Source organism: Cavia porcellus, unplaced genomic scaffold, assembly GCF_034190915.1.
Source record: "Cavia porcellus strain 051 isolate PalLab524CR breed Dunkin Hartley unplaced genomic scaffold, mCavPor4.1 scaffold_6, whole genome shotgun sequence".
NCBI lineage: Eukaryota > Metazoa > Chordata > Mammalia > Rodentia > Caviidae > Cavia > Cavia porcellus.
The window spans coordinates 25,210,001-25,229,405 of NW_026947489.1; the positions used below are offsets into that span (position 1 = coordinate 25,210,001).

At 47.2% G+C, this 19,405-nt stretch overlaps 1 protein-coding gene and 1 long non-coding RNA gene across 4 annotated transcripts in view; one reads left to right on the top strand and one right to left on the bottom strand.

Annotated features, from left to right (window-relative positions):
- Positions 1–19,405, top strand: part of Tmc3 (transmembrane channel like 3) — a 37,054-nt gene that overhangs the window by 10,092 nt on the left and 7,557 nt on the right. For all 3 annotated transcript variants that reach the window (XM_023567430.2, XM_003475468.5, XM_063250119.1), the window contains 15 exons: positions 1,406–1,487; positions 3,112–3,218; positions 3,931–4,029; positions 4,106–4,248; positions 5,341–5,488; positions 5,993–6,036; positions 8,547–8,694; positions 9,947–10,056; positions 12,548–12,626; positions 13,460–13,699; positions 14,359–14,487; positions 14,772–14,839; positions 16,220–16,348; positions 18,380–18,490; positions 19,118–19,243. In XM_023567430.2, coding sequence (XP_023423198.1) covers positions 1,406–1,487; positions 3,112–3,218; positions 3,931–4,029; positions 4,106–4,248; positions 5,341–5,488; positions 5,993–6,036; positions 8,547–8,694; positions 9,947–10,056; positions 12,548–12,626; positions 13,460–13,699; positions 14,359–14,487; positions 14,772–14,839; positions 16,220–16,348; positions 18,380–18,490; positions 19,118–19,243 — 1,763 coding nt within the window. The remainder of the gene's footprint in view (positions 1–1,405; positions 1,488–3,111; positions 3,219–3,930; positions 4,030–4,105; positions 4,249–5,340; positions 5,489–5,992; positions 6,037–8,546; positions 8,695–9,946; positions 10,057–12,547; positions 12,627–13,459; positions 13,700–14,358; positions 14,488–14,771; positions 14,840–16,219; positions 16,349–18,379; positions 18,491–19,117; positions 19,244–19,405) is intronic.
- On the bottom strand, positions 5,646–13,463 carry LOC134476389 (uncharacterized). Its single transcript, XR_010047984.1, has 3 exons — positions 9,973–13,463; positions 6,427–6,618; positions 5,646–6,001 (listed from the first exon to the last, which is right to left on the bottom strand). It is a non-coding gene; the product is annotated as an uncharacterized LOC134476389 (long non-coding RNA).

The window sequence follows — 19,405 nt, forward strand, 5'->3', positions numbered from 1 at the left end:
AGCACCAGAGGCTGGAATGCACACCTGGCAGTTCTCACTGCGAAAGTGGTCCATTTTACCCTGATTCATCTTCTGAATCAGGAGCTGTCTGCAAGCCACAGACGGAACTCTACTGCTCTTTACACAGATGCACAAACAGGATACCAAGCAAAAAAAAAAAAAAAAACTTTCCCAGGGTCACCTCATCAGACAGATGAAGAGCTGGAGCTAGAACTCTGGCCTCCCACTTCATGGTTGTTAGATTTTAGGACTTGACACAGGCCAGAGGCTCCACCCAAGCCCTCATTGAAAGTTGCTTGAACATGCATGGCTCTCGACCCTGCTAAGGAGATAGGATCAGAAAGTCATGGTCTGGCCTTCTGCACCACAAGGAAATAAGCCAGGTGTGAAAAACAGAGCCAGTGCAAGGTGGGACGGACAGACATTATAAGAGAGATGAGAGATTATTGCGAGGAGACTTTAGAAACAGAACAACTTACTTCCTGCTGCAGAGAATCCGTGCAGTGGAGTGGCTGTATTTGAGATGGTTCTCAAATCCTAAGTAGAAAATAGCATGCCCGCCTCTGATAAAATTCAGACTGTCATTTGCAAGCAGCCGTCTGGCCTGAGCAGACACTTCCACAATGATATTACCATACGGATCTGCCTTGGGGCTGAGGGCCGTCTTACAGCTCAGAGTGTGGTTATCACATTTGTAGCCCTTTGTGCAATGATATCATTTGCCTCCAACACAAACCAAGATCATTTGTGTATTAAGACGCACAACCTCCCAACTCTGCTGGACAGCAGAACCAGTGTCAGGGCACATTTTGCTTTATTCTGAAAAAAAAAAAGTAAACTTTAATTGCATTTTAAGCCCACAAGACAAATTTTCAGCATTAGTAACCATAGAAGCTTCAACCAGGAGAGAGGCCAGGAAGCTCTCTGTGCTGCAGGACACCAGACACACCGAGATGGGGCTCATCTTCAGGTGGGCACTAGACCCCTGGACCTCAGCAGAGATGCAGGTGTCGTCACCTGAGAGCTTGTTAGCTGGGGTCCACTCTCCCAGCTACCTCAGGTTTGTGGCGAGATCAAGGGTTTGGCTTTAGGAACCATTCCTTCAGTGATTACCCCTGTTCTTGGTCCCTGCTTCAGGATCAATCGGAGGAACGTAAACCAGGACCCCAGATCATATGTGCCTTACCCACACCCCATGACTCAGGCCTCAGCACAAGTGTGTGGTCACCAGGACAGAAGCTCAGAGAAGCTGGGGGCCACTTGGGTGCTAGAGCCCATGACAGCCAAGGGTGCCACAGTCAGAAGTAGTCAGGATACATCTGGAAGCCTTCTGTACCCCCACCCCCATGTCACCAGCCATTCTGTCCTCCTGATCGACAGTCTCTAACTGGCCCTTTATTTCTAGCTGTGGCGGAAGTTTGCTCGTCTGGCCTGTAATTTTGTGGTCATCTTCATTCCCTGGGAAATGAGGATAAAGAAAATCGAGAGTAAGTACCTTCACGTGGTGACAGCAGGACTAATGGCCAGTTCCGGCCTGAGCTCAGTTGGGGTGTGCTGGTCCTGACACACAGCCAAGGATGGCCCAGCCTCACGCGGGACCCAGAGATGGGAGACCCCGGTCTGTCCCCACTGGAATGGAAACTGTACCCACCAGGCTTTCTACATACCTAGGTAGCAATGCCATCCTTCCCACCATGTACATTCAGTCAGACACACAAATCCCAAAAGATGAAGTAAAAAACCGACAATAAATAAAATAGCATTGTGGGGAGCTGCAAAGTATCAATATGAAAGCCCACATTTTCAGAAAAATAACCGTAAGCATTTAGAAAGCATGAAAAAATAAATCACATCCACAATTACACAAAAGCACGCACACACACACATACACAACACATAGACATATGCATAATACCAAGAGCAAACCTAACAAATTCCGAGAGAAAAAAACTATAAAATTGGATCTCAGAATACAAAAATCTTCTGGAAAGATGTGAGATTTGGAAGATGCTAACTTCTCAGAGCCCATTTACAAGTATAATGCAATGCTAATAGAAATATTGTTTGAGTAGTTATCAAAATGGTCATCAAATTTTAGTGGAAGAAATCAGCCAGAAGACTAATTTTTTAAAAAAATTTAAGGAAAAATGCAAATGAAGTTGTATGACCAAGGTGTTAAAAACACATTGTAAAAAGCTAAGTAATCAAAACAGCATCGCGTAACTCAGGAATTAGAAAACAAAGAATTAAATACTTCAGTCTACAGTAGCAATATTCATGGACTTTTAGCCCATGACTATTATCAGAATCTGGCTAAATTATTCCATAAATATTGTTGGAACAACTGAAGTAACTGTTTCAAAGAGTAAATTTGGCTCTTTCATTTTAAAATGTCATGAAATATTTAAATATACAACTAGAAACCATGAAAGAATTAAAGAAATTATCAATGATTTGATCTCAAAAGAGAACCAGTCTAACTGTAAAAGTGTGGTAGGAGATTATTGAGGAAAGTTCTGTACAGTTAAAGTACATAGATAAGAAAATGCAAATACAAAAAAGTAAATCTTAAAGTTATATAACAAACTAGAGAAAATATTTTAAATATTTAAGTGGAATTAAGCTCTTTTTACTGTTCAGTTTAGAAAATATAGGTACAAAAAATTGACAAAGAGCCCCCACCTGGTTCACCCAGTTTGCTGACACCTAACAAACTGGTTTTACCTTGAAATTAAGACAAAAGACCCTCAAAAAAATCACTGGAATTCTCGGGATGATGTCTAATGAAAAAGAAATACATCAAATTCTCAAAAGGTGCTGTTTCTTAACATTCATGAAATATAATAAATTCGACAGAGCATTTTACAGAAATATGTCATTAAAATGATTATCAAAAGGTATTTTTGCTAAAAGAAAACTTTTTCTACAGAAGTGGTAAATTTTCATGGATATCTTGATCCTTCTAAACTACCATTTTGGGGCACACATACCATTAATTACATTCTTCCTTAGGCCCTGCTCGTATAGGGACAGTTACAGTGTTGTTTTCTGAAACTTTCCTGCACTTTGAGAATTGAATGTCAAGTGTTCTCATTATTTTGCCTTCTTTAGGTCATTTTGGGTCAGGTGTGGCCTCCTATTTCATATTTCTGAGATGGCTATTTGGCATTAACATTGTACTCACGATGATGACAGGTGCTTTTATTGTCATTCCAGAGGTAAGAACTATTTCAAGACAGAGAAAAGTACTGATTCTTCAAGGGAGACGTTAGAGTAGCGTGAATGTCAGCCCTTGCTACCTCCGGGGGAAGTTGTAAGGGGGTGGGGGGTTGAGGACCCCTCCCTGGAGGGCCGTGCAGCAGTACGGGTTCGTGACCTGCTCAGTGTCTGTCACCTGCGCTAGCCTGCAGCAGTGCAAAGACAGCTGCAGACCATACATAAGCCAGTGCAAATGGACTAGAGTCCCACAAAGTTTCATTTATGGAAACTGAAATGCACATTCTATGCAATTTTTAATTTGTCCCCAAACACTGTTTTTCTTTTCTTTTTTTTTTTTTTTTTCTCTCAGCCATTTAAAAATACCAAAATCCTTGTTGATCTTAGGTCATATGAATCTTAGGATTTGGCCTCTGTGCCAGTTTGCCAAACACAGACTAAGATAAAATCCACTATCCAGCTAAATACCATCCAACAAACATAGTGGGGCCATCATTTTCATGGCCATCACAGAAATCCAGAGACACCAAAGATTCCCTGGCAGAAGCCAGTGTGGTCCAGAGAGCCCAGGCCCAGGCCAATTCGATGCCCACAAGAAGTTCTCCATCTGTTGAACTAGCAGAAATCCATCCCAAGATGTCATGGGTGGCAACTCTGGTGCCCATATGGTCCCTCACAGGGGGGACCCCTGCTGACACACCCATTTCTCGCCAGCTGATCGCAGGTCAGCCCTTCGGAAGCACGGCCAGGAAGACCATCCCGCCAGAGCAGGCTGCGTCTGCCCAGGACCTGGACACCGTCTGGTCCCTCGGGGTGAGGCTGGCGTGCCCATGGGAGGGCAGGGTCCTGGCTGTCCTCTCAGAAATGACCAGGAATGGTGTCCCCTCAGGGCTACCTGCAGTACTCCGTCCTCTTCTACGGCTACTACGGCAGGGAGAGGAGGATCGGGAGAGCTGGCTACCGTCTGCCTCTTGCCTACTTCCTGGTGGGGATGGCCGTGTTCGCTTACAGCTTTGTTATTCTTTTAAAAAAGTATGACCGCTCAGTTTCTCAAGATCTGTGCTCTTAACAGTGGTGTGTGTGATCTGATACAATCTTGTCTGTGACCCTGTAGGTTAAGGGCATCACATCATTTCACATGCCAGAGGGCCCCTGCTCTTGTGAGCGCACGTCCCCATGCTCACTGCCAAGGTCAGGTCCTGGGTTGAATCTGGAGAGATGCGAGTGCCACACACTTACCAGTTTACCTAATATTAAAACAGTACAGTAATGTGCTAATGGAGTCGCAGAGTGCAACCTAGGAGACCAGAGGGCGCAGGAAGGAGAGCTCCCTGCTCTGGCTGTGTGTCTACCTGGTCTGGCTCCAGGTCAGACTGTGTGTGTTGTCCTACAGCCACCACCTCTAACTTGTCCCTGGGAGGTGGTACAACACACAGGACAGCACTGTGAGTCCTAAGCTGCTCACGGTCCCTCTCCGGGCCTCATCTGTAAAATGGGCAGGTGGGGGGGGGTGTGTGGCTGCCTCCCAGCTGGCTTCCTTCCTTCTGTGTAAATAGCACATCCAATGTGGTGACAGAGGCTCCTTTCCCCGGGCATGTTAGCAAAGAGCAGGTCAATGTGCTTAGGATAAAAATACAAGTAATAAGCAAACCAACCATTTCCTGGTGGCCTAAGGGCTCCACCTGGCAGACTTAAATGCTGTAGTACGTGTTTAATTTAAGAGCAAAGTTGGAGGAAGATAGAGCTAAGAGATACTATATTTCAGGGAAAATAGTGTCAGACACAAGGACAGCTTCTCCTGAGGAGCAGTCAGGACTCCTGCTTTCAAATGCACTATCTAAAGGGCCACAGTGTGCAAGAGGGACAGACCCCCCAGTGGACCCCCAGGGTCCAGGGGACACTGCTGGGCAAGGGGGTAGACTCCTCCCCAGTCACCAGTGGGGTCCGTGATGTCTGGGCTCTCACCCGTGGGACTGCTAGCCACACAGGCTGGCCCAGTACACGGTCACTGTGCTGCCTGCCTGCCAGTCCCAGACACTGCACTGTCCCCTCCTGGAGCCATGGCGTCCTGGAGTGGAACCTTATCCCGGGGCTCGCCCATCACCCTGTGGTCCTCTCTTGCAGGATGGCGAAGAACTCCCGCACGAGCCTGGCCAGCGCATCCAGGGAAAACTACACCTTCTGCTGGCGCGTGTTCTGTGCCTGGGACTACCTCATCGGGAACCCAGAGGCTGCAGAGAGCAAGACTGCGGCCGTGGTCAACAGCATCAGAGTGAGAAGCAGGGCGGGGGCGGGGAGGAGCACCGCAGATTCCCTGTACTGCTTCTGTTCCATCCCTTTAGAATTTCAGTTTGCTTATGTTTGATAATTGACCTAATGGGTTATTGCCATGGTGCATGTCTATAATCTGTAAATAATTATCTATAAAGTAGGGGTACGGGTTTTTATTTTTATCTTCGATATCATTCTTTTGAAAAACAGTCAGAGCCTTGGGCCACCGTGGACTCCACAGACCACTTAGAGCCCTAGTTTAAAAAAAACAACAGTATTTCAAGATATCAGTTTTCCCATCTTCCACTCTTTTCCCAATCTCCAGTTCCCTTTCCTCAAGTGATTATGAGATCACTAGTATCAAATTCATCTCTATTAGTGGAAGCTTACAGGGGGAATTCGTAGGCATTGGGAAGATGTGTTAAGTGCCAGCTACATTATCTCCAGTGGTCCGCAGTTAATGATCATGCTGAGCTTCTGATGCTGCTGGTGTTTTTCCTTAAAGGAGGCTATCCTGGAAGAACAGGAAAAGAAGAAACGCAAAAACCTGTGAGTATTTTTTCCATGTGCTAGATTCATCGAACACTTTTGTTTTAATTTGGTACCTACGTTAACCAGCATTCTGTCTTATTTTCATAACTGTTGAGTCACTCTTCTGTCGTCCACTCTTCCCCCTCTACTAGAGCAGTCTGTGGGAGCCCATGCCTTTATTGTAGCAGCATTTAGGAGTGACTCCCCATTCCGTGGCTGCTGCAGCAAGGCTCAGAAGTCTGAAGTTTACCATTTCCTGTTCACTCACTTAGATAATAAAATAGGTATTCGTAGTGCCAACTTCTATTTGCTAAATGAAGCAGACATATGAATGCTGCTGGGACTAATTGTATTTAGAAACAAATCTCTGAAGTTGTAAGACACAAATAGCATCAAGTTCATGCTCACAGCCTTCCAGGGGGCTTTCCAGGTGTGAAGTCCTTCAGGAGACCTGAGAGCTGAGCTGCGAGGCTGAAGCTCTGCCACCAAAGGATGGATGGAGGGCAGGTGAGCCAGGACGGGGTGCGGTCCTGTCTTTGGTGGGAGAACACCTCTTCTCCTCGCAGATCCTTTCTGGGTCTTCACACTCACAGTCAGTGTCTGTCATGGAGAAAGAGCATGCGAAGGATTGCTGAAGAAAAGGACAGCTGAAGAAACACTCAGCCACAGAGACAGGGACTCAGAAAGCAGGGATTCCAGCCCTCCCCTGTCATGGACTCCTGTGACACTGACCCCATCTCCTGTGACATGAAAAGATAGGACTGTTGGCCAGAGGGTGGGTCATCCCACACCTTGGAATGACCTGCAGTCCCCAGATATGCAGACCCTGTCATCTTCTCCAGAGGAAATACATGTGCAGTAGACATTCTGAGAGTGCCACCTATGGTGACAGGATGCAGGGGAAAGGGGCAGAGAAAAGGCACAGTGGGCATTTGGCTGGCGGCATCACATTGGCCCCGCATGCATTTGCTGGTGCAGCCATAAGAGGAGCCACCACGAGGGAAGCAAAGGGACCATGACTGGCAGGATCCATTCCTGGGGCCACATTCCTCCTAACTGGGACCTAGAAATGATGGCAGTATGATCTGGAGACAGGAGGGCCTGGAAGACAACTTGAGGCACTCAGGATTTCTCTCTCAGCATTTTCTATCTCCAGGGCTCTGATTTTTTTTTGTACAAGGGATTGAATTCATACGTGCTTGCCAGGCAGGCGCTTATGCCACTGAGCTAAATCCCAGGCCCTCTGTGATTCTTGATCTACACCACCTTCTACTAAGGCTGGCAACTGTAACTATAACATGCATTTTAATACCATGGCTCTGTTTTCACCTGGCCAAGTGACAGCACATCCCTTGGAATGTGCTCCTTCATTGTGCAAATGAAGAGCTAAGACACACTTGAAAGGAGGTGTAGTGACTGACCGGAAGTGAGGTCTCCAGGGGCAGAGCTTTACGGAGCAGATAGGACACACTTGGCCTCTCCTATTTCCTGCCAGACAGAGCCAGGCAGGCTCCACCAGGAACAGGCTTCTCTCATACTTGGTGCTGGATTTCTCGGTCACTTTGAGCCAGACTCACAGGTCCACATAACACTCATCCATCTGTGGCCAGCAGGCAGGGTGAAGGCTCAGGGAGTCACCCTGGACCACAAGGAAGGAGACAAACATGCCTCTCTTTCAGGCTGCCAGGGCCTGCTGTCACATCTCACCTCAACTACCTCCCCTACATCTTGCACTGACAGCTCAGTTCCCTGCGTCAAGACCCAGACTACACTCCTACTTTCTGGGTCACTTCCCCGGTCCACCGCTGACAGGCCTGTGCCCAGGCCTCTGCTGTCAGGGGTGCCAGGGTCAGACAAGCCAACAGCAGCAGAAGGTGCCTTAACATCAGGCGTCAGAGCAATTGGGTGTCCCCTGATCCTGGAAAAGTGAGTGTGTTTCAGTTGCATGCAGCTTCTAGAACAGTGCTAGCTCTGAGATCTGTCCGCACTGTGCCAGGCTTATGAGAAGTGAGACCACGTGAGGAGAGGGATGAATCCCATGTCCCAGCTCATGAGCTTCTGCTCTATTTGCTTGTTCGTCTGTCAAATATGAAGTTCCCACACGTGCTTTGGCCTAGTGTAAGAGCCAAGGATACAGGATTGAAAAAGCTGAAAAGGTCAGAGCTTACATTCTGGAGGGAAAAGACAGCTAATAAAAACTACCAAAAAGACACCTGGTCCATGTCTGAGCCACTGTGTGCAGGGATGGGCAGAATCCCTCATCCTTCCCTCTCCCTGCAGGTGTAAATATGGATAGGACGGCACTCAGGTTTCATTAGCAAAGAGCTGGAACTCAAATCCTCAGCCTCTAAACCAGCTTTTGTTTGTCTAAAGCCCCAAATTGCTGCCTGGTGGAAGGTATAATTCATTGATGATCCCATAGAAAGTGAGGAGAAGTGGTTCCTCAGCATTGGAAGTGTCTCTGTCCCTAAGTCCCTTTACTGTGCCTCGCAGTGCTCTGAGAACCCCATGCCTGCCCCCCCCCCCAGGGCTGTGACCGTCTGCCTCAGGATCATCGCCAACATCCTGGTGCTGCTCTCCCTGGCCGGGAGCATCTATCTCATCTACTTTGTGGTGGACAGGTCTCAGAAGCTGGAGCAGTCAAAGAAGGAGCTGACGCTCTGGGAGAAGAATGAGGTAACCAGGGCTGTGGGGTACCTGTGCCTCCCACCACTCCAAGAAATGCAGCTGAGTCTCTGCCTTTTCAGTGGGTTTTGCAAACAGTCTTTGGGGAACAGTTCAGTCTTCTAGTTGAAGGCATGGACCAGCAGGCTTCAGGTGACAGCGCAGGGGAGCGCTGTGATTCACAGACACTGCCCAGCATTCTCACCGGTCTCTGTCTTTGGGCTTTGCCATCTAGGATTTGCTTATCCCTGTATGTTCCTCCCATTCTGCTTCCAAACTGACTCCTGCAGATGTGCGTTAACAACAGACTTATATTCCAGTGGGAACCACAGGGAACCAGTGCCTGATGTCAGATATGTGCACTTTCCATATTTCTAAATTACAAACAATGCTCCCAGATCCAGCTTCAGATGAAGGCCTCATTTGCTAAATAATCTCCCCACTCCATAGAAAATGACTAAGTGGGCGGTGTGAACAGTTTTAGAATTCAGAATATTTATTACGAGATGGATGTTTGGAAGGATTGATCTGATTTACTTATAAAGTTTGAAAGGCAGACACGGCACAAAATTACCTCTCAGACCACTTGCATGAGAATAATTATCCTTTGGGATTCAAAAATCAAAGGATTTAAATAATAAGATGATCATCAATTTATCTGATACATATTTATCAGTGTACAATAATATATCAAAATCTAACACTGTATTAAACTTTCCTGTACCTCTAATTTATGTCAAGCAAATGGGTTGTATTGGTATATAATTTTATATAGATAGATTTGTAAAGATATATTTAGAAATTACTTATTATTTTAGATGAAACATTTGTGTATCAGCCAAAACTTCTCTTTCTTTTGCTATGCAAAAAGACAAAAGCCAGGCATAATTCTCTAGATAATCTTTTGTATAGAAAAGGAATATTAAATTTTCCCCCTGCCTTCCCTTTTCCATTTGTAATAATTGCAATTATTTCCCTCTTCCGCCCAGGGCAGGGAAGTGTAAATGAGATGAGGCGGACATTGATAAATGTGGCAGAGATGCTGGCAACTCCCTGATGGCATCTGAGTGTCTTTGGAATGCTCAAGCCCTTAGGAGGAATACACAGGGACCAGGAGCCAGCAGCCTTAGGAAAGCAGAATCAGCAGCGCCTGGGGAGATTTGCAGGAGGGAATTTTGAGCCCCTGAGGGTTTCTGAGACCCAGAGGAGGAGCATGAGGCTGGGGTAGCTGGGGAGCACAGAGCCTGGCAGCGCTGTTTTACAGGTGAGCGTGGTGGTGTCCCTCGTTACCATGTTGGCCCCGTCTGCCTTTGACCTCATCGCTGCCTTGGAGATGTACCATCCCCGGACCACACTGCGTTTCCAGCTGGCAAGGTAGGCACTGTGCCAAGAGGGACCCACACCAGATCTTGGCTGTCTTCAGTCCCCGACACACAGCCAGTGCTGCACCTGTGGGGGCAACTCAAAAAAGTGGGTTACCGCAGGAGAGAAAAGGGCGAGGCAGAGAAGGGAGTCACAATGCAAAGTACAGAAGAACCAGATTCACAGGCAATTGACAAGAGGAGGAGGAGGAGGAGCGGGGCAAGAAGGGAGGAGCAAGAAGATGACAGGATGCGTGTCTGGTTTTCCTCATTGCTGAATTCCTCCTGTGGTTTGACTGTGAATCGTGAAGAGACCCACATTGTTTTGTTCAGAAGCAAGAGGAGCAGTATATATGTTGTTGATGATTCCCCAAAGTAGAGATCCTCCTGGAAGGCACTGGAGGCCTCTGGAGCTGTCAGGACCCTCTGGGGTAAAGAAATGGATGGTAACTGTATCCTGTGTTCGTGGTGACATCTCAGTCACATGTGGGAGTCAGAACAGTGCTGTCTTTCCTAGCAAGGACTCGGTCCTGAAAGTCTCGCTCCTCTCCCTGCGGTGAGGCCCCTTCCTAACAAAGCCAGCAGGGTTAACAAAGTCTCTGTGGCCCGCAGTGGCAGTGGGAGGTGGCATAGCCAGTTCACCATGCTTTCTCCTGGGAGATCTAATACCATCCTCCAGAGCCAGCGGTCACCAAGCACTTTGGGAAGACTTCCTCCCTTTGGGAACCCACAGGCATCACAATTCTGCAAAGGACCTGAGACTAAATAGTTTACATTTTGTGGCTCCTGCACATCCATCTGTCACAATGCTAAACTTTCCAGTTGTAACCACATACAATTTGAAAACAGAAGGCCAGGGCCAGGCTGCAGCACAAATTTATTTCCGAAAATAGACCAGGGTAAGGCTGGCTTGAGGGTTGCAATTCCCCAATCCCTGAATCCCAACTGTCGTTTCAAAGATAGAAAGTTAGGACCGGAAAGAGCGAGGAGCTGACCCAGACCTCAGAGCCCAGGTAAATCCGGGGTGAAGGTCTAGCTAGTTTGTTCTGCTCTGCTCTGCCCTGCTCTGCATCTCCTCCACCCAGGGGACTGAAGCGCCTTCCTCAGCTTGCCTCCCTGACGGGCATGGGGTGGAATCAATTCTATTATTTCATTTGGTCTAACAGCAATCCTATTACACAGATTGGCCTCATTATTCATGCGCAAAACTGGAGAAACAGAGGCATGGAGAGACTTAGCCCAGACAAATTAGGGCTGATTCTGGTAACAGGAATGGGCACATTATTTCAGCTGCACTAATTCACTGGCCTTTCATCCAACGCGAAGTGAAAATAGCCATGCAGCAGTAAGAGACTCCACCCGCCCCTCAGCCAGCACCCAGGAGGTAGTTCTGCAGGGCAGTAGAAAGCCCCAGTCTGCCCTGGAGATGCCCCCAGCCTGTGCACAAGCAGGGCCCTCCCCTGAGGAGAGGAAGGCCACCTCTGGTGACAGTGGACTCCTATTTTCACTAGGAGCTTTTTCTCCAACATAAAGCTTTTTTTCTACCCACTGGCATTGGACTCATGATCCTCAGCCTGCTCACTGTTGTCACAGGGACACACATGGAGCCTGCCACCTCCTTCCTAGGCTCAGGTCACCATGGTTTCCCACAGGACCGAAGCATCCTGGACTATCCCACACAGCTTTCCAAATTTCCCAATTCCAGGAGGCCAACACCAGGTTTGTCACTCACCAACAGAGGCTGTCTGGCAGGCTCTGGTCACCCACAGTGGATGCTATAGCTATACTCTCAGGCCCTCTGTGTCCCCCTGGTGTCTGGCCTGAGGCACAAACACAAGGCACTGGGATCCCAAGTTTAGTCCTGACTTGCTGTGACCTTGTAAACCGAGCAGTGACAGATAGTGCTGTCTGTTTCTATTCCTTTGACCTCTAAGTAGGAATCAGGATGCCTGAGCTTCACAGGGCTGCCAGGGGGTGAGGAAGAGCACAGAGACATGTGCTTCATTCACAGCCCTACGGGGAACCCCTTCCTAAACTCACATGTTTTCTGCCACACAAGTGTTCTAAAACTCTGATCCAAGGAGGGCCCCCCAGAACCCCCTTGAAAGGATAGATAAGGCCTCCTACTTCCCCTCCCGAGAAGCTCTCCTGAAGTAGGGTAGATCTCGAATTCTGCACTTTAATGCCCCGTGGCAATTTAAAGAATGCCAGTGTGGTGCAGTAGCCACAGTTTCTCCGCAATCATCTACAACAGTAATGGTGAACCTTTTAGAAAGGAGAGCCCAAACTGCAACCCAAAACACATTATCACGAAGTGCCAACACTGCCATTAAACCTGAATAATGAGGGCTCAGTTTAGAAAGAACTGTTACCCTGATCAGGGTACCCTCAACAGCGAGGGCTCTGGGTGCCCACTGTAGCACAGTCTAGAATTGTGTGGTGGCTGTGGGTCCGTGGAATTGGATGTGGGGGTCTTGTGCTCAAGGTGGGCCTGTGGCTTTCAGGGTCCTGGTGCTGTATCTGGGAAATCTCTACAGCTTGATCATTGCCCTGTTGGACAAAGTGAACAGCATGAGCACTCAGGTGAGCACCTGCCTCTGCCACCTCCCACATTCCAGGGTCGCCATCACTGACAGCATCCATTCCTCATGTCCTAAACTCAAGGAAAAGACAGAAAAATTATCCCAGTGCTCAGCTAAGGAAGTTGAGGCCAAGACCCATGGCCAGTTAAGTGGCCATTCTGGGAATAGGACTGGGCTCTTGAGTCTACCCTCTTGGTGTATACTAAACTATTTCCTTGAGTCCCATCCGGAAAAACTCTCCTGTCTTGCAGATGACCCTAGAAAAAGCAATAAGGACAGTCCACCCACTGTCCCAGCTCCTCTGGTATCTCCACACTTAACCCAGATACCCTGTGTCCACCTCCAGCCTCCTCTGTTTAGGAGGACACCCCAATTGGTGGGGTGGGCAAAGAGTGATTTCTGAGAGTGGTTTGCCCAGGAGAAACCATCCTAGCACCAGATCTGAAGGCTTACAGGTAGAAGAGACCACATAGAGAGTCCTGTTGCTGCATCGGGCTTTGAGGTCATGCAGACCTGGTTTCCTGCTCATCTCCCGTCAACAAGGTCTTGAACATCTACCTCCCACTTACTAAGCTGCAGCCTTCTTATGGGCGTGAGGTAGTCATCCTTGCCTGACACTCTCGTGAGGATGAGGAGAGACCAACACATGTTGCCTTGAAGGTTCTGACCCTACATATTCATTACATATCTCTGTTACATGACAAAGGGGGAGAAAGAGAGAGGGGATTATTCCCAAGTAAAGCACTACTCTCCTTGGTGTGGGGTCCCTGGTCATCTACATTTATAAACAACCTGATCTTTCTTTTGTCTTTCCCTTCTTCCCTCCTTCCACAGGAAGTAGCCTCAAAAAACAGCACGAATGCCTGGGTAGATTCTTCCATCTTCTTCACCTCCGAGGCAGCCCTTGGAGAAGGGAAGTGGCCCATGCCTGAGTCTGGAGCAGGGAGAAATGGCACGTGGGTCTTGGAGGAGACAAAGGTCCCCATGTACACAGTGCCACTCAACAAGGCCAACAAGACCACGCTGCACAACCAGAGTCTGCAAGGCCAGTGCTGGGAAACATACGTGGGCCAGGTGGTTCCCATTATTTCTACAAAGTCCTTCCATGCCTATGTCCTCACCCATCCCATGCAGCTCTCTGACGCATCATTGTCCCTATTTTCTAGAGAACTTGTGCCTCTCCAGGTCTCAAAGTTAGTAACACTCAGATCAAAGACCTATGCAGTAGTAACCATGTGCCAGGCAGTAGCCTTGTAAGACTTTTATCATCATCACCATAGACACAATGAGGAAACTGAGGCACAGATGGTTAAGAAACTTGCCCAAGGACACAAATGACAATGAGAAGAATAAAGACTCAAGCTCAGAGTCTTTTTCAAAATCTGTGCCCTTAGTTATTTTGTCTTTGACCTTTGCTATTTAATTTTGGGCAGAGACTCTCTACAGGGAGATCTTATCCCATAGAAATGAGTCTCCTATGGCTTGGAACCTCACCTTTAGATTCTTCCCTGTTTGGGACTATGGAGCCTTGGCTATCAAATATAAACTCAACCATACATATAGGTGTCTGACACTCAAACTCAGCATCATATAGGTATTCACTGAGCACCTGTATGAGCCAGCAGCCCCGCTCTGTCCCCACTCTACCTAGCTGGATCCTGGGGAGGAGCAGAGAGGAGGAAGAGATGGAGCGGGGCAGGTTGGGGCAGCAGCCAAGACATCCTCTGTTGCAGGAGATGCTGAAGTTGTCCATCATTGACATGCTCTTCACGGTAGCCAGCATCCTGCTGATAGACTTCTTCCGAGGACTTTTTGTTCGCTACTTAAGTGACTACTGGTGCTGGGACTTGGAAAGCAAGTTTGTAAGTGAAATACTAGGTCCTTGGGGAGGTTCCTGAGACTAGATCCAGCCTTTCCTGAAGCCTAGGCTGGGAAACAATCAGGTATGGTGGAGAAAGTACCAGAGGGAAGAGGGGAGGGGGCACAAGGAGTTCCATCTCCTCCATCCAGCCTTCACCTTTGGCTGGCAGCAACCTGTGGATTCTGTAAAAGTAAAGCATTTCAGGTGTGTAACTGTAATTAACTAATGTCTGCAAAAGACTATGCAACTTCTGTGTTTACGGCAGAAATTCTTTTACTCTTACAGCCTGAATATGGGGAATTCAAAATAGCTGAGAATGTGCTACATTTAGTCTACAACCAAGGAATGATTTGGTAGGCATCACAGCTACTCTTATCTTTGCTACATCTTGTCTGGGCTAAGACGTTGACCAGTCAGAATGGGGCAAAGCCAATGTAAACACAGTCATGATAAATAGGACGTTTGCAAGGGAACTACTTCATATGCATAGCAATTTTATTAATGCTTTTCTAAGGAGCTTGTGGGAAGAAACAATGAAGGAAATAGCCTGAGTCTGGAGCAAGGGACATTTGATTTTTAAGCCACTATTAGTCCTGGTCAAATGTTAGAGCCAATAGAAGAGAAGGGAGATTGAAGGGAGGAATGACTTTTCCCTGAAATTCAAGAATTAAGAGGTAAAAAGTAATATTGCTTCAGTCAAATTCTATGTTCTTGTAGCCCATTATGTTTTGTGAAACATCCTCACAAAGACAATATTAAAAGTAAGTAACGCTTTTTAAATATGTGCTAGATACCATGCATTTTTATCAGAAACTGGTTTAATGTTGCACTGTGAAGCCATGAGGTCACTGCTGATGTTTTCTGCATTTTAAAGATGTGGAGACTGAGGCCCAGAGAAGCTGAGTATCTTACCTAGTGTCACACAGACAGTGCCATTCCTGCCTGCCACAAGAAACCGTGTACCAGTTTTTGAAAAGACTTTTTTTCATTAGACGTAGTCCTTTATCTGTCAATTCCTTAAGTGTTTGTTCAATTGCATGTCCAGTATAAATGGTCTCAGAATTAGGTGTCCCCGGTTTCATTCCACATTTGACTTTATTTGCTGGGTGAATTCATGTACCAACCAGCTTTCCTGGCAAGATTGAATTCTTTTCCTTTGGCTCAGTACTGTAATTCTCAAAACTGTAACAGATGACATAGGAGCTCCCCTCTATCAGCAAAAAGTCTTTGAGAAAATTGCTTCGTTTACTTAACTTGCCACTCTTATTTATTAATTTTTGATATTACCTTTTGTTTCATCATTGCAGAGTATTAAATGAGCTGGAAATATATGAGGATCCTTAGCATAAAGATCACTAAAAGTTGATGCTCAATATATGTTAATTAAACCTAAAAGATAGTGATCTATTAGCATAGTGTTCACCCCAGCCAAACAAACTCTGGAGCTTGCCCCAAAGTGTAGCTCCCAGGAGGAGGACCCTTCCTTTGTTTTAAGAGAAACAAGCATTCTACAAAAGGGATAATTAAAAACATGAATGCCACCCCATGGACAGTCTAGTTTTAATACCAGAACGTGGAGAGTCAGGGTCTCCAACCTGTAGGGTTTCTCCAATCCTTTAAGCATGGAATATAATTCCCAAAGCCTCAGAGCCATAGTTTTCACGGGCTCCTGGGTGCAGCCTGCAAGATGCACCAGAAGAAAGCACATGCCAACCACCTCCCACTGGTTGCAGGATGGGCGCCTTCTTCTCCCCCTGCCTGCCTGCGGTCAACGTCCTCAAACTCATCGGGCTCATGTACCTGAGGAGCTGGGCGGTGCTCACGTGCAATGCACCCCACCAACAGGTGTTCCGTGCCTCCAGGTTAGTGGGCGGTGGGCCTGGGTTCAGCAGAGATCTCATCCTCCATCCTCTGCTTGTCAAAGGCCTGCCACCTCCTCTTTCCCAGCTACACCCATTTCCCAGTCTGCACTTTTGGAATTAACTGTGACTCCCCTCAAGAGTATGACACATCTTTGTAAATTTCCTACTGTAGCTTTTTGGTAATCATTTAGAAAAGAACGCACAAGCCATAAATGTTAAGCTTGATGAATTGTCACAAACGGAATACCATCAGTACTCAGATCAAAAACCTGGACACGAATGACCCAGGAGCCCCTATTTCCTCTCTTCCCGTCACCCTGGTCCTCCACAGTATAGTGGGCCTAGCCCAGCTCCTCACTTGGTAGAAATGAGTATGTCACGGTGTGCCCCAGAGTCTGGTTCCCATCACTCAGTGTGGCAACTGTGGCTGTCATCTCGTGGAGGAGCTGTGTCTCGCCCTCTCCCGCAGTGCCGCTGCTCAGGGATGTGTGAGCTGCTTCCGGCTGGGAGCTGTCCTCGATGTACTTGGTACTCCTGTAAGTGTCTATTGTCAGGGGCACACACAGCAGAGCTGTTGCTGGGCAGCAGGACACACATATATTTACCTCTGCTGGACAGATTGATCCAGAAACCTTTCGAAAGTGGTCCAAACTGTCCATGCTTCCACTAGGTTTACACCAACATTCTCATGGTCGCATGGGCTTAGTAACACTGGTTCTTCTCCAAGACTTTCATTTCAAACATGTTGGTGAATTCAAAGCACATCATGAACCCAGTGAGGTTCATTATGCCACTTTGTGTGTGTCTGTCAGTAGCAGTGGTTTCCAAGAGGTAAGCAGGACCCATACATGCATTTGGGTATGCATACGTACCCATACATTTGGGTATTTATGTTTTGTCTGTTTACATAGATGTGCTTTATATATGTGTGAATATTTACTCTTTGTGTGTCTATTGTGCTGCTACAGCAGAATACCTTGAGCTGAGTCATTTATAATGAACAGAAATGTATCAGGTCACAGTTCCAGAGCTGGGCAATCAAGGCAGGTTTGGTGACTGATGAAACTCCAGCCTCTCCTTCCAACAAGTTGCGTTAATCACCACGATTTCCAAAAGGAAAAGCATTGTCACTCTGGTAGCAGAGAAACAAGGAGGCAAAGGGGCCAAACTTGCTTTTTTATAATCATGTCAATCCCATTCATGAAGGTAGAGGCCCAAGAGTCCAAAACCCCACAGGGAAGCCAAGTGTTAACATGAATTTGGAGGTGACACATGCTCACCCTGTAACACTACTTAGTGTGTTCTCACCAAGACTCCTAGTCAAGTGCAGAGAAAGAGAGAGACAAAGTCAGAGACAGAGAAGGAGAGAGAGAAGTGGCCAACACTGATCATACTGCCAACCATCGCTAGGTGGAGGGACTGTGTCTTCCCCTGCAGAACCATGCTCAGAGTCCTGTAATCCAAGTGGGTCTGAACCATACTGAGGGGAGCTGGAGTAACCAGGCTCAGACAACCCAAGGCTTCAGGGACCGGAACCAAAGTGTAATAGGGCGGAACATTTACCTGAGCCCTCAGGAGCTCGGAGGTTAAGATACTGAGTACAAATCTCAAGCAAGAATAATAGAGTCAAGAATCCTAAAGAAAGAGGCAAACCCCATGAGACAAGCTGAGAGCAGGAAAGAGGAGCCTTAGGTCAGGGCCCAGGAGGGTGGGCAGAGTTCTAAGCTTTTTTCCCATACCCTGCTCTTGTTGGGTGGGAGCCTTGGGAGGCGGGCCCTGGCTCTTCTGTCTTCTGCTGAGTGGGTACTCATCTGGTTAGAGGAGAGACTGGACTGCAGGGACCATGATGTTCCTCTGAGCCCTGATTTCCAAGTTTCAGTACTTTATACATACGAACCTATAGCATATCCATCCTTCAGCAGCTCTGAGAAAGACTCCCTGTGTAGAGTCAGGGGCAGCTTCCTTGTCAGTCCTGAGATGCTGCACCCAGCTCTGGAATGCGCACAGCACCCATGTCTGATGTCTTTGCAGGTCCAACAACTTCTACCTGGCCATGCTCCTATTCATGCTATTTCTGTGCATGCTGCCCACCATCTTTGCTATCGTGCGGTACAAGCCGTCCCTAAATTGCGGGCCCTTCAGGTAAGCTCACTGAGCTGCAATCTGTGGGGAAATCGAGTCACATTGATCTCATTCTCTCCCTGGCTTGCAGCACAGGTAAATAGCATACAAGTAGCTCAAACCGGCATCTTGAAAACCCAAGATCAGAGCTGCCTTTAGGTAGAGCAGGCTGTCTTTAGGCAAAATCATCTCTGAGTTAATGTTAAGAAAAAGTACAGCTCTTTTAAAATTAGAAAAAGAAGTAGCCCTGCCCAGGCCAGAGAGAAACTCTACCTGGTCAAAACCCAGAAGGCTTTATTAGAAGATGGTCCACATCATTTTTTATTCTGCACGATATAGTTGAAACTCATGGTGTCATGACCACCTAGTATTTAATTAGCTTTGATATAACATATATGTAAGTTTACCTTTGTGTGCACCATTAAAAGACAGGCCATGTGATTACTGACCCCAGCTTCATGCCTGCATATTCATCAGGTGCCTACTTCATGTGAAATCATCTTAGGAAAGCTGTGTGCCTTTTACTTGGAGGGGGGTATGTAGCTCTAGGTTCATAGCTGAGCTGAACATCCAGACATCTTTGGGTGTCTCATGAAATCCTTCTGCCAGAAGCAATAAACTCTGGAGCTACATGTCTCTTTCTCACAGCGGGCAAGAAAAAATCTATGACATCGTGTCAGAAACAATCGAGAATGACTTCCCCACATGGGTCAGTGCTGTGGTCAGGCACCTCAGCAGCCCTGTGGTCATCCTGCCTGCTGTGTTGCTGCTGTTGTGAGTACTACACTGCCAGCCTCCAGGGACTGCCTCATGCCTGGCCACTGCTTGCCAATAATTATGTGAAATTAATTAGCTCATTCAGAAATCGCTTATAGAGCCTGATGATCTAAACTGAGACTCTGAACCATATGCCAGAGTCACTTGAGCCTCTGTGCT